The 12,545-nt window shown below is 47.4% G+C and overlaps 1 protein-coding gene across 7 annotated transcripts in view; it reads right to left on the bottom strand.

Moving 5' to 3' along the window:
• MKS1 (MKS transition zone complex subunit 1) overlaps nt 1-12,545 on the bottom strand; it is a 31,003-nt gene that overhangs the window by 4,401 nt on the left and 14,057 nt on the right. For 4 of the 7 annotated variants that reach the window (XM_075904985.2, XM_075904986.2, XM_075904989.2 and 1 more), the window contains 9 exons: nt 10,767-10,823; nt 9,930-9,972; nt 9,383-9,445; nt 6,990-7,060; nt 6,584-6,653; nt 6,160-6,267; nt 2,266-2,399; nt 1,470-1,606; nt 1,296-1,393 (listed from right to left, as the gene is read on the bottom strand). In XM_075904985.2, the coding sequence (XP_075761100.1) occupies nt 1,296-1,393; nt 1,470-1,606; nt 2,266-2,399; nt 6,160-6,267; nt 6,584-6,653; nt 6,990-7,060; nt 9,383-9,445; nt 9,930-9,972; nt 10,767-10,823 (781 nt within the window). The remainder of the gene's footprint in view (nt 1-1,295; nt 1,394-1,469; nt 1,607-2,265; nt 2,400-6,159; nt 6,268-6,583; nt 6,654-6,989; nt 7,061-9,382; nt 9,446-9,929; nt 9,973-10,766; nt 10,824-12,545) is intronic. The other 3 variants (XM_075904987.2, XM_075904988.2, XM_075904991.2) reach the window with 2 other exon arrangements.

Below are 12,545 nucleotides of genomic sequence, written 5' to 3'. Positions count from 1 at the left end.
GTCTCTTTTTCCTGAGGAGTGAAGTAATAGGTTCCAGTAAGTCATCTGAATACTTAGGATGTCTGTCTGATAGAGGTTCCAAGGGAGGTCTTAGAAGTTTTGGAGCCAAATCTGAGGAATGTGGTCCAATAAGGTCAGTGAGACTGCAACTGAGGGTCAGCATCAAGGCCAAGGACTTTGCAATTCCTGTTTTCTTACATTAGGATGTATTCAGAGCCAATTCCAGTCTCCCATCCTTATTTTTGGATCCTTTAGAACTATCAGATCCAAGAGGCTTAACTCACAAGGCTTCTTGTAAGAGAAGAGCCTGAAAGTCTGTTTTGTTTCTCTTTGCAGGCCCAAAGGTTAAAATGTGCTACAGGCAGCACAACATGCTGGGGAATTATTCTTCCCTCAGCAGTTTTGACAAAGAACATGTGCATCAGGAAGAGCACTGGGAAGATACACAGAATTTGAATCCACGCTTCTTGATGCCAGGCTCCACCATACTGAAAATTCATAAAGATGTTCTTATCTAACTAACCTAAACTAATATAATTTATTAAAAAACTAAAACTACTAATGATAAAAACCAACACTACTAGCTTAGCAACTATCTAATTATCTATCTATATCTAAAAGCTCGTCATCAGAAGAAGTAGGCTGTGCCCACGAAAGCTCATGATACCGTCTACGTGTTTTGTTGGTCTATAAAGTGCTACCAGACCATTTGCTGGTTTTCAAATGTATCCTGTATAGACTATCTAATTATAAGCACTTACAATCTGCGGATCTAGGAGACCCAAAGAGATTCATGTCCTTTTGCTGCTGTGGTTGGAACAGAGGTGGGAACAGGTGTCACTTCCCTTTCATACCCATACTCGCAGAGCATGCTTGAGCATGAGGACACCCTAATGAGCACTGGTACCAGAAAGTGCTGATGTCTTGCTGCACCTTTGGCACAAGCGCCAAGATTGGGAACATACAGAGGACATTGAGTCTAGAATCAGAAGAGATCTGAAGAGGTCATTTAGTCCAATCCCTGCTCAAAGCAGAACCAGCTCCAACTGGGCTTTGTTGAGAACAGCCAATCTGCTTTGATTTTATCAGCATATGTCAGGGAGCAGCAAGCTACCTCTTGGGAGCTGGTGTCAGATCAGCTAGCCATGCTGGGTCCCAGAGTACAGTCCATGAGAGTTAATCGGGTCAGGACCCCGGTGCTGCATAGACAATTTGCTGTTTTGCTAGTCCAAGGCAGGGAGCAAACTGAGCCATGGAGTGTCCACATGCCCGAGACTGACAAGAAGGAGCCTTACCCAGGACACTGAAGAGGGAGCTCTGCTGGCTGAAGCCTCCGAGCCGGTCCAGCACACTCTGCATGCGCTTCCTCAGGGCACTGGAGTCCAGGAAGGCTCTGCACAGACGCACATGTCAGGTCAGGGTTGGGCAGGAGCCACTGACGCATGAGCTTGAAGGGGGGCAGCACTTACTTGGACTGCTGCAGACAGTGGAGTCGGAACGTGACGCTCCCTGTCGTCTCTGTACGGAAGCCAAAGCGGCTCAGGCGCTCTCCCTGTGGGAAAAGCACAAGTCGGAGCAGCCCCTGCCTGCAGTCAGCAGTGTCAGGCTGATCCAGAAAGAGCAAGAATGGCCCCGGTAAGAGGGAGAGAGATTTGGTGGGTGCATGGAGTCTCCTCTCCCTGCACCAGGTCCCAAACACTGAGACCAGGCAAAGGCACACAGAGCTCCAGGCCATGCTGGGAGGTAGGGCTCACTGCCTACAGCTCTTTAAGGAGCTGACCAAGCAGCAGGGGTGGGAGGCTGCACTCGCTGTTCTCTGAGGGCTGTTCTGATTCCAGCCTCCTGCTGAGCCAAACTGCTTAAATCTTTAAAGCACACGGCCATTCTGTCTGCCTCTCCCCACAATGAGGACCTGAGCCCAGCTGCAGCACGGCTCCATGTCTCACCTGCGTTTTTATAGGGGTCAGGGAAAGAGGCTGGACCCAGTCACTCTGCAGAGATCAAGCCCAGCACAGGCCAGGGCAATGCAAGTCTCCTACAGCCCTCCCCAGACCATGCACCTATGCCCTGGAGAGCAAAGTTCACTCTCGGAGGCCCAGTTGATCCTGTTCAGACAGCCAACGAGGCAGCTAGTTTTCATGATGAGTCTGGTGTTGCCCACTGGGCAGCAGGCTAGAATTTGGCTCAGATCACCCCAAGGGATTCCTGTATAAGGTGCAGAATCAGACTCAGAGTGAGTGGCACAAGCCGCAAGGCTGAACTCACCGTGAAGGTTCCTGGCACCCGGATGTAGGTCAAGTCCTCCAGTTCAGGGGACCCACCAATGAAAAACCGCCTCAGCTCAGAGACCAGACTCAGCTCAATGGGTCGCCAGGTGGGGGCTATCAGGGTGTGGAATCCTGTACCAGGATGACGAGGCCAGTTAAGGTATGTCCACAAACCCGTCAAGAATCACAAGGGAGGATGGTAGGAAGGGCCCGTGTCACTGATCCCTCCTGACAAATGGACTGGAAATTAGGGATGTAAGCGACTAGTTGACTACCCGATAAACATAGGCTTATTGGGTAGTCGAGTCACTACTGTTTCAGAGGCAGCAAGGGGGGGAAGCAGGAGCCAGTGCTGGGGGGAGCTGAATTAAAGCCCGTTCCCCCCAACACTTTCTCTGCAAGTGATAGGGGAGTCAGAGGTGCAGCAGGGAAAATAGCGTGAGCTGGGACTGAGCAGTCCTGGCTTGTGCTGGGTCCCAAACACTGCGGCTCTGCATTTTAAATGTAGTAAGAGCCTGGTAGCTGTTACTACATTTAAAAAGCAGAGCGACAGTGAATCCCCTTATCAACTAATTGAGTAGTCGATGGAAATTCCATCAACTACTCGATTAGCTTCCTAACTGCTATTTAGCATCCCTACTGGAAATGTATCATAGCATCACAGAACTGGAAAGGACCTCAAGAGATCATCAAGCCCAGTCCCCTGCCCTCATGGCAGGACCACGCACTTTCTAGATCACCCCTGATAGATGTCTGTTTAACCTTCTCTTAAATTTTATCTCCAGTGATGGAGATTCCACAACCTCCCTAGGCAATTTATTCCAGTGTTTAACCACCCTGACAGGTAGGAAGTTTTTCCTAGTGTCCAACCTAAACCTCCTGTGATGCAGTTTAAGCCCATTGCTTCTTCTCCTATCCTCAGAGGCCAAGGAGAACAATTTCTCCCTCCTCCTTGTGACACCCATTCAGATACCTGAAAACCACTATCATGTCCCTTCTCAGTCTTCTCTTTTCCAGTTCCTCATAGGTCATGTTCTCTAGACCTTTAATCATTCTTGTTGCTATTCTCTGGACCGTCTCAATTTCTCCACATCTTTCTTGAAATGTGGTGCCCAGAACTGGATACAATATTCTAGTTGAGGCCTACTTACAGTAGACTGGAAGAATGACTTCTCATGTCTTGCTCACAACTCTCCTGTTAATGCATCCCAGAAGCATGAAGCAAAATGCAGGACAATGTAGCACTTTAAAGACTAACAAGATGGTTTATTAGATGATGAGCTTTCGTGGGCCAGACCCACTTCCTCAGATCAAATAGTGGAAGAAAGTAGTCACAACCATATATACCAAAGGATACAATTAAAAAAAATGAACAAATATGAAAAGGACAAATCACATTGCAGAACAGGAGGGGGATGCGGAAGGAATACATATTTGTTCATTTTTTTAAATTGTATCCTTTGGTATATATGGTTGTGACTACTTTCTTCCACTATTTGATCTGAGGAAGTGGGTCTGGCCCACGAAAGCTCATCATCTAATAAACCATCTTGTTAGTCTTTAAAGTGCTACATTGTCCTGCATTTTGCTTCAGCTACCCCAGACTAACACGGCTACATTTCTATCCCAGAAGCATGTTTGCTGGGGTTTTTTTGCAACCGTGTTACACTGTTGACTCATATTGAGCTTGTGGTCCACTATGACCCCTAAATCCCTTTCTGTAGTATTCCTTCCTAGACAGTCACTTCCCTTTCTGTATGTATGAAATGAATGTGCGACACCTCCCCACCCTGCTCTCACACACTGGCAGCAGATCCAGAGATGCCATTATTTCCCTTGATTCGGCTTTGATGAGGCCACATCTAGAGTATGTGTCCAGTTCTGGGCCCCCCATTACAAAAAGGATGTGGACGCATTGGAGAGGGTCCAGCGGAGGGCAACCAAAATGATTAGGGGGCTGGAGCATATGACTTATGAGGAGAGGCTGAGGGAGTTGGGTCTGTTTAGTTTGCAGAAGCGAAGAGTGAGAGGGGATTTGAGAGCAGCCTTCAACCTCCTGAAGGGAGGTTCCAAAGAGGATGGAGAGAGGCTGTTCTCAGTAGTGACAGATGGCAGAACAAGGAGCAATGGTCTCAAGTTACAGTGGGAGAAGTCTAGGTTGGATTTTAGGAAAAACTATTTCACTGGGAGGATGGTGAAGCACTGGGCTGGGTTATCTAGAGGGTTTTAAGTCTCGGCTTGACAAAGCCCTGGCTGGGTTGATTTAGTTGGGATTGGATCTGCCTTGGGCAGGAGACTGGACTCGATGACCTCCTGAGGACTCTTTCAGCTCTATGATTCTATGAATTCCTTAATTACTTGCTCCATTATTTTTCCTGGCACAGAAGTTAAACTGACTGGTGTGTAGTTTCCTGGGTTGTTTTTATTTCCCTTTTTATAGATGGGCACTAGATTAGCACTTTTCCAGTCTTCTGGAATCTCTCCCATGGTTTTTCAAAGATGATAGCTAGAGGCTCAGATACCTCCTCTATCAGCTCCTTGAGTATTCTAGGATGCATTTTATCAGGCCCTGGTGACTTGCAAACATCTAACTTTTCTAAGTGATTTTTAATTTGTTTTTTTTTTTATTTTATCTTTTAAACCTACCTCTTTCCCACTAGCATTCACTGTATTAGGCATTCCTTCATCAGACTTCTCAGTGAAGACCAAAACAAGTCATTAAGCATCTCTGCCATTTCCAAGTTTCCTGTTACTGTTTCTCCCTCCTCACTGACCAGTGGGCCTACCCTGTCCTTGGTCTTCCTCTTGCTTCTAATTTATAGAAACTCTTCTTGTTTCCCTTTATGTCTGTATCTAGTTTGAGCTTGTTTTGTGCCTTTGCCTTTCCCCTGCATACCTTCATTGTTTGCTTATAGTCATCTTTTGCAATTTGTCCTACTTTCCACTTTTTATAGGACTCCTCTTTTTATTTTTAGATCATGCAAGATCTCCTGGTTATGCCAACGCAGCCTTTTGCCATACTTTCTACCTTTCATACGCAGAATAGCAGGCTTTTGGGCCCTTAACAATGTCCCTTTGAAAAACTGCCAACTCTCTTCAGTTGTTTTGCCCCTTAGTCTTGCTTCCCATGGGATCTTACCTACCAGCTCTCTGAGCTTACGAAAATCTGCCTTCCTGAAATCCACTGTCTCAATTTTTTATTCTCCCTTCTACCCTTCCTTAGAATCATGAACTCTATGATTTCATGATCACTTTCACCCAAGCTGCCTTCCACTTTCAAATTCTGAACCAGTTGCTCTCTATTTGTTAACATCAAATCTAGAACAGCTTCCCCGCGTAGCTTTTTCAACTTTCTGAAATAAAATGTTGTCTTCAATGCAGTCCAAGAACTTATTGAATAGTCTGTGCTTCGCAGTGTTAATTTCCCAACATATGTCTGGGTAGTTTAAGTCCCCCCTCCCCACCAAATGCTGCGCTTTGGATGATTTTTTAGTTGTTTAAAAAAAGCCTCATCCATCTCTTCCACCTGGGTAGGTGGCCTATAGTAGACCCCTAGCATAACATCATCCTTGTTTTTTACCCCTTTTAGCCTAACCCAGAGACTCTCAACACATCTTTACCAATATTCCAATCGTGTATTATCCCACCAAGTCTCTGATATATCAACGATGTCATAGTTGTATTTATTTATTATCACTTCCAGTTCTTCCTGATTATTACCCATGCTTCTTGCATTTGTATACAGGCATCTATGATACTGATTTGATCTTGCCTCCCATGTGTCCCACAATGCTAGCGGGAAATCCTTTGATCAGCTGAGTTTCAGGCTGGGAAGAGCTCCCTAAGCTTAATGTTCCAGCCTCCAGATACCGGTCATTTGGGGAGGTTTTACCTGGAGCTGCTGGCAGCACCACAGATCCATAGCCTTCAACACGATACCTCTGCCAATAATCCAGCGAGAGAACCTCAAAATAGATCACAGGCCACTGTGGAAGAGAGCCTAAAAGGAGGGGAGCGATATTATAAATGAACCAACGAGGCCTCTGCTGGACACAGAGAGCTGGTCCCTAAGAACTCAGGACCTCACCAGCAAGAATGTCCCATCCCCGCATATTCCCTGGCATGGGAGGCAACTGTTCATCAGATGCACCTGGTCCATGTGGCATGGGGAGAATGGTTTCTAGATAGTGTTTTGCTCCTCAGAGGGTGAGGAAGAACTTAGGTGCATGACTGTGTGTGTCAGGCTGTGCAAAGAGTACAGCATAATGCTCCTGACAGATTCTGGCAAACAAGGCTCAGGACAGCAAGGGACTCACCTTCTGACTCATCCTCTTGGGTGAAAAACATCTCCAGAGTAAAGGGGTAGGAGAAGTGTGCCACATTGTCCTTGGAAAGAGGAACAAGAATGGTATGAGAGGGCAGAGCTCAGACCCTGGGCAGAAGAGAGCGAGTGGCAGCATCATGCAGCAGGGTTGAGGTTTGATCCTGCTGCGGACTGATTCCTGGCCAAGATTAGTCAGACTGAGGGCACTGAATGTGCTCCTTGCCCTGGCAAGTCCCCAAGACAATATCAAGCCCGAGACCTCTATCCCAGTCAGGAACCCCCATAATGCCTCCCATTGTAACACTCTACACAGGGAGCCAGGGCCCCTCTCAAGCAGTAGGAAGCCCCATCAGCGTGCAAACCTACACCACCAAAAAGTGCTCTTACATGCCCCTTACCCTGCGTAGGGTCTTGGTGGCACATGTCTGCGTCACACCAGAGAGTTGCTGGAATGCTGGGCTTGACCAACCTGGTAGAAGAGGAGGAGGTGGTGAGATGTAAGGCTAACGCTGCAAGAAAAGGAGGAGGAGCAGCCGAGAAGAGTGTTAGTCCTCTCCCACTGAGCTCCCTTTAGGCACTTTGCTGAACTCTCGTCATTCCAGCTATGTCTCCTGGGAAAGCCCTGGAACTTTGGAGCCAACTTCATTCAGATTTAAAGAGATTAAACTTACCTACATTTAACCTGGAAGCACAATACAGGCAAGGGCTGTATGCCCAGAAAGCCAGACAACTAACTGGGTTTTAACTCCATAGAGAGGAGGGGACAAGGGTTACAGCCTCACAGAGATAAAAAGCCAAGGGTTTAAAACAGGGCCAGACAAACTAACCGTGATCAAGGCCTGCTGCACAGGCTGCACAAAGCAGCAAACACTCTACAAACAGACTCAAACTCACAGTGACCCTAGGGTCAGGGGCCTGCCTCTCTCCACTCAGGAAAGGACAGCTCAATGTTAGCACAGCACATGGAAACTGGACACTGTGGTGTAGTGGGGGTGCTGTCTGCTCTGTGACCCGGGGTTCCCCTGCGCTGTGATGGGAGATTCTCACTGACTCTCCCAAATGTGGATTAACCCAGACACCCAGGCTAAGCCTCCCAGGGAGGGAGATGAAGGAGGGCAGAGACCAGCACCTAGCTGGGGAGCAGGGCTGGAAGAGAGTTTTTTAGTTTCTGTCTGGAATCACGGAGGGAGCAGTCTGAGCAAGGGGGCTGGGATTTAAGGGCCGTCTCCCCCATCTCGAGGTGGGCTGAGGCATCACAGGCCTAGCCCTGTAACCGGATTACATCTGTGCTGGGCTGTATCCTGGAAAAGCAATAAACTTCCTCTATTCTAGTGGCTGGTGGAGTCTGTTCGTGCCACTACGGGGGTGCAGGAGTCAGGGGAACCCCAACGCGCCGTCACAGACACCACCAGGCAGAGGGATCTTAGTGGGGACCATTGCCAATGGGGAAGAGGTAGAGAGCAGAGCTTGACACAGTATCCTCAGGAGGAGGCTCAGGGAGCCTGCAGGCCCAAAACACTGCAAGGGGACTAGTGAGGATAATCCACTGGTCAGCATGTGTTATGCATCCTTGTGACCCAGGGACATCTTCGTGAGATCTGGCAAGAGCATAACGGGTGCATTGGGTTTTAAAGGGTTCCCCTGGGTCACATCTGCATAATAGCCAGCTAAAAGGAGGCATGTAAGGTCTTTACTGTGAGCCTATAGCTCACTGGTCATCATAAAATTACTGCAAAATGCTTGTAAGGAAGTTAATTAAAAATTACATGTCCACACTGAAAACTGTGCTTTTAAGATATGTACTTTAACAGGACAGCAGAAGGTGGTCAGGCAGGGGTCTCCCTGGCTGGTCACTGTATCTCATATGTCCATCTATTTGCACATAGGACCACCTGCTAATCGACATTTTGAAGTGAGGAGATCACAACCTACACAACAGAATCAACAGGACACTCTGCTGCTGTGTAAGACAAATCAAAGACATAGCGTGGTACATCAGAAAGACACATGATATCCTTTACTGAGGAGACAAGTAGAGAGAGTGGCATGTTTCAGGAAAAAGGAATCACAGCCTGCCTGACTGAAAAATGCTGATAAGCAACATTGTAAGACATGACTGTATCTAGTTAACTAGGTCGAGGCTCCAACATGCGTGGTATGATTTTATTTTACTTGTAACCACTTGTTTCCAATATTTCTACTTGCACTTAAATCCCTACGTTTTGTTAAACTTTTACTTGTTTTCACTATACTCGTATCAAAGTGCTCTGGGTTAAATGGAATAGTGATCTGAAAGGAAACTAATAAGCTTGAGTGTACTGCTTCTCTGGGAGTAGACCTGTGAATCCCAGGTGTCCAGCAGACTCTGAGCTGGTCACTCCAGGGGGAGGCTTGGCAGAGCTGGGGATTGGAGTATGCCAACAGATATATATGAGAGAGACAGAGACAGAGAGAGGCCTGGCAGACCAGGAGGTAACTGCTTGTTTTGGAGAGCTTCCCCCCCAGGAGGCACAGACACTTTACTCTAAGCACAGGTTACAGCGAGCTGCCTCACAACCCTGGATACCCCCAGATGCATGAAGCTTGGCTCAAGCCATAGATACTCATCCATTCAACTCTGAAAATGTCACGTCAATCCCTGGGGCAAGCTAAGATGGCGGCCAACACACTGTTTGCTGCTCTGCTTGCTTTTGGGAAGGACTGATCTGGTGAATACTCTAGCAGGGCAGAGTTCCTAACCGCTGCCATGAGGCAGGGACATTAGCTCAGGAACCAGACTTCGTCTACTTACGGCTGGGCAACTCGAGGAAGAAATGAACATAGAGACGGTCATACTCGTAGCCCTGAGCTGAAACTGAGAGGAAAAGACAATGACAATGGAGTCTTGTAACTACAACCCAAACCCTCCAGAAACCCCTTGCGTAGGCTGAGAGAATCCCACAGAAGGTTCCCAAAGGTCACAGTAAGGAAAAGAGATTACTGTGGATGCCAGGATCTTCTCAAAGAGGGCTTCCTCATGTGACTGGCAGCACCTCTCCCCATCAGCAACTTGGGAGGCTCCATGCTTGGCTCTGTTCTTTGCTATGGTCTCCATTGCTGCATATGGACGCCTGTATGTCTGCCTGGGATGGCTAAAGGCTCACTGGAATGTGCCAACACTGCTCCTGGGACTAGTCAGCAGGGATGTGGGGCACTGGGAGGGAAACAGCTCACACCCTTCCCAGAAGACAAGGCACTTGACCTAAATCGAGGAACTGTGGATCCAAGTTCCGAGGTCTCAGGGGCCCTACATGTCAGCAGGCTGCCTCCTCAACAGAGAGTCTATAATAGGCACTCACCTATCTCTCCATTCACAAACAGACGAAGTTCACCAGGACGAGTCTAGGACAGAGAGAACATAGGCAGAAAGGTAAGAAGTAGCTCAGTGACAGATGACTAATCACCCTGCACTAAGCCAGATCATCACTGCACAATGCTTCATTGTCAAGTACTCTAAAAGCCCCAGCCAGGGGGTTCTCTCTGCTGGTCAAAGGGAGACTCGACTCCCTGGGAGAGTGTACTGACTTCTCACGGGATGCAGCTAAGATTTCCAAAAATGACCGTTCAATCTGAGTTCAACCCTCTCTAAAACCAGATGCTTTATGGTATCTCAAGCTGGACATCTACGGTCACTAAGGAAATCCTGGCTCCTGGCTCTCTCCCACTCAAGCCAGCTGGGATGGGGAATCTGGAGCCTGGGAAGCAGCTGGGTTGAACTTGGGAGCCCCCCACCTGCCCCGTGGTTACAGGTTGGCTTTCTTGTCAATTTCATGGTTCTGGCATGGAGCTGTGAAACTGACAAAAATGACAGCCAACAACTAATGTAAGTAACTCACAGTGTCCACCCAGACACTGCATTGGCCTAACACCCCAAGGTAAGCTGATATCTCTCATGGAGGTGGAGATATATCAGTGCTCTATAGGACACTTACATCATTGGGAGCAAGGCTGCACTGTGTACACTGACATAATTGGATCAACATATGCAGCTGTACATCATCTTAACTTTGTGGGATAGATCAGGGCCAAGACGGCCCTGTGGGACTTGGGAGTCACCATTCTCCAAAGACAATTTATTAACAATTCTGGCTTCAGGACACTGATGATTTCATATTCTTACCACATCTGTTACTCACCATTTCAAAGTCTGAGCCAACAAGGCCATTGAGATATTCCTTGTGCCGACCATACAACTTAAAAAAAAACGGATTAGAAAAAGTTCATTATGCAGGAATCATTTCAAGTTCCGAATGTGTAACAGAAACAGCCTAACCTAAGAGATGCATGAGAAACATGGCTCAAGATATCCAGGATGCAGAGAAAGAAAACCAATGCCAGTGCTGCAAAAGTGCCTGTAAGAATGACAAGAGTTTCTTGGTCAGGTGCAGCCCATGTGGGATCACATAACAAGGGCAAAGAAAGCTACAACATTCCAGTATTTTTAAGGACCTAGGAACTCAGCTAGAGATGGACTACACACATGAACTTCTCCATTTTCTGGAGCCTGACCACAGAAACCACTTGTCTCTCAAGAGCTCATGGTATGGAAAGGAGTTTCAGATTCTTGACACTTTGGAATCCCTCCTGCAACAAGATGTGCCGCTTGCATTACATCTTGCCCCCCTCTATGTTAGCAGATGAAGCACCAAGTCCTGTGTTCAAACAGCCAGGCTGATTATTTGACAGGCTACAAACTAGGTAGGGGAAAAGGGAAGGAGCAAGCAACAAGAAACAGCAAACAGGAGTTTTGCGAGGGAGTTCTCCAGGTGAAGAGGAGACCAAGTGAGACTCACTGGGGTGCGTTTATTGTCTATTTGTCGCCACGTGCCTGTTTGCTTGAAGTTCATAATGTGATGTTTTGGGGTCCGTGTGCTCAGCCAAACAGCGTACGGGGCAAGACTGAGAGCTTCCTAACAAAACTCTAGCCTGCCATCCTTGGATCCCTAATCCCTTTAGGATCCCTTGACAAGAAGGTGGGATTTAAAAAGCTAGTTCTTAAGTCATCAGAGGAGCCAGAGAAAAGGAGCAGCAAATAGGGGAGTTTGGAGAGGAAGCACAAGAGGCAGATATAGCAAGCATGCATAGTCTAAATTTAGCAAAACAACCACCCCAGAAAGCAAACCAAAAAAATCCCTGTAAGAGTAAAAATAATGCAGGCAAAGTCCAGAATCGAAGTGGGGCTATCCAGCGTATTGCACTGAATGCACCATGTCTAATTACCGGCCTTGAGGACACGTTATATGTGCATGCAATCAGTACAAGTAGCCCATGGCTGTCAGAGACAGAATATGGGCTGTTGAGACCACAGTGGCTGAACTGGAGGAGTGAAGGCAGACTGAGAGGTTCATAGATGAGACTTTGCAGCGCATAGTAGAGCAGATCCCTCCCCCAGTTAGACAGCCTCTGTTGTTGAGGATGAGGAAAGTTCGAGGGAAGAGCAACAAGCTGGGATGGAGAGAAATTATCCCATAGTTGGGACCTTCCTTCCAAATGACATCATGGTATCTTCTGGCACTGAGGACACCCTTGTGGGGGAGGGGAAGTTATTAGGAAGAGACAGATGATATTAATGGGGGATTTGATCATTAGAAATATAGATAATTGGGTTTGCAATGACCAGAACTGCATGGTGACTTGCCTGCAGTGTGCAAAGCTTGTGGACTTCTTGCGACCTCTAGATAGACTTACATGCAGTGCTGGGGAGGAACTGGGGGTCATGGTACATGTAGGTACCAAAGACATAGCAAAAGGTACAGGAAGAGGTCTTAAAGGCCAGAATTAGGGTAGTAGGTAAGAAATTGAATTCCAGGACCTTCTTGGCTGCGTTCTCTGAAATGCTTCCAATTCCACAGGCAGAGCCAGTCAGAACAGCAGGGTCCCAATGTGTGCATGAGACAATTATTGGAAGGAGGGGG

Source organism: Pelodiscus sinensis, chromosome 21 (genome assembly GCF_052426305.1).
Source record: "Pelodiscus sinensis isolate ZL-2025 chromosome 21, ASM5242630v1, whole genome shotgun sequence".
In the NCBI taxonomy this organism is placed as follows: Eukaryota; Metazoa; Chordata; order Testudines; family Trionychidae; genus Pelodiscus; species Pelodiscus sinensis.
This window is presented reverse-complemented; position numbering and strand designations above follow the sequence as displayed.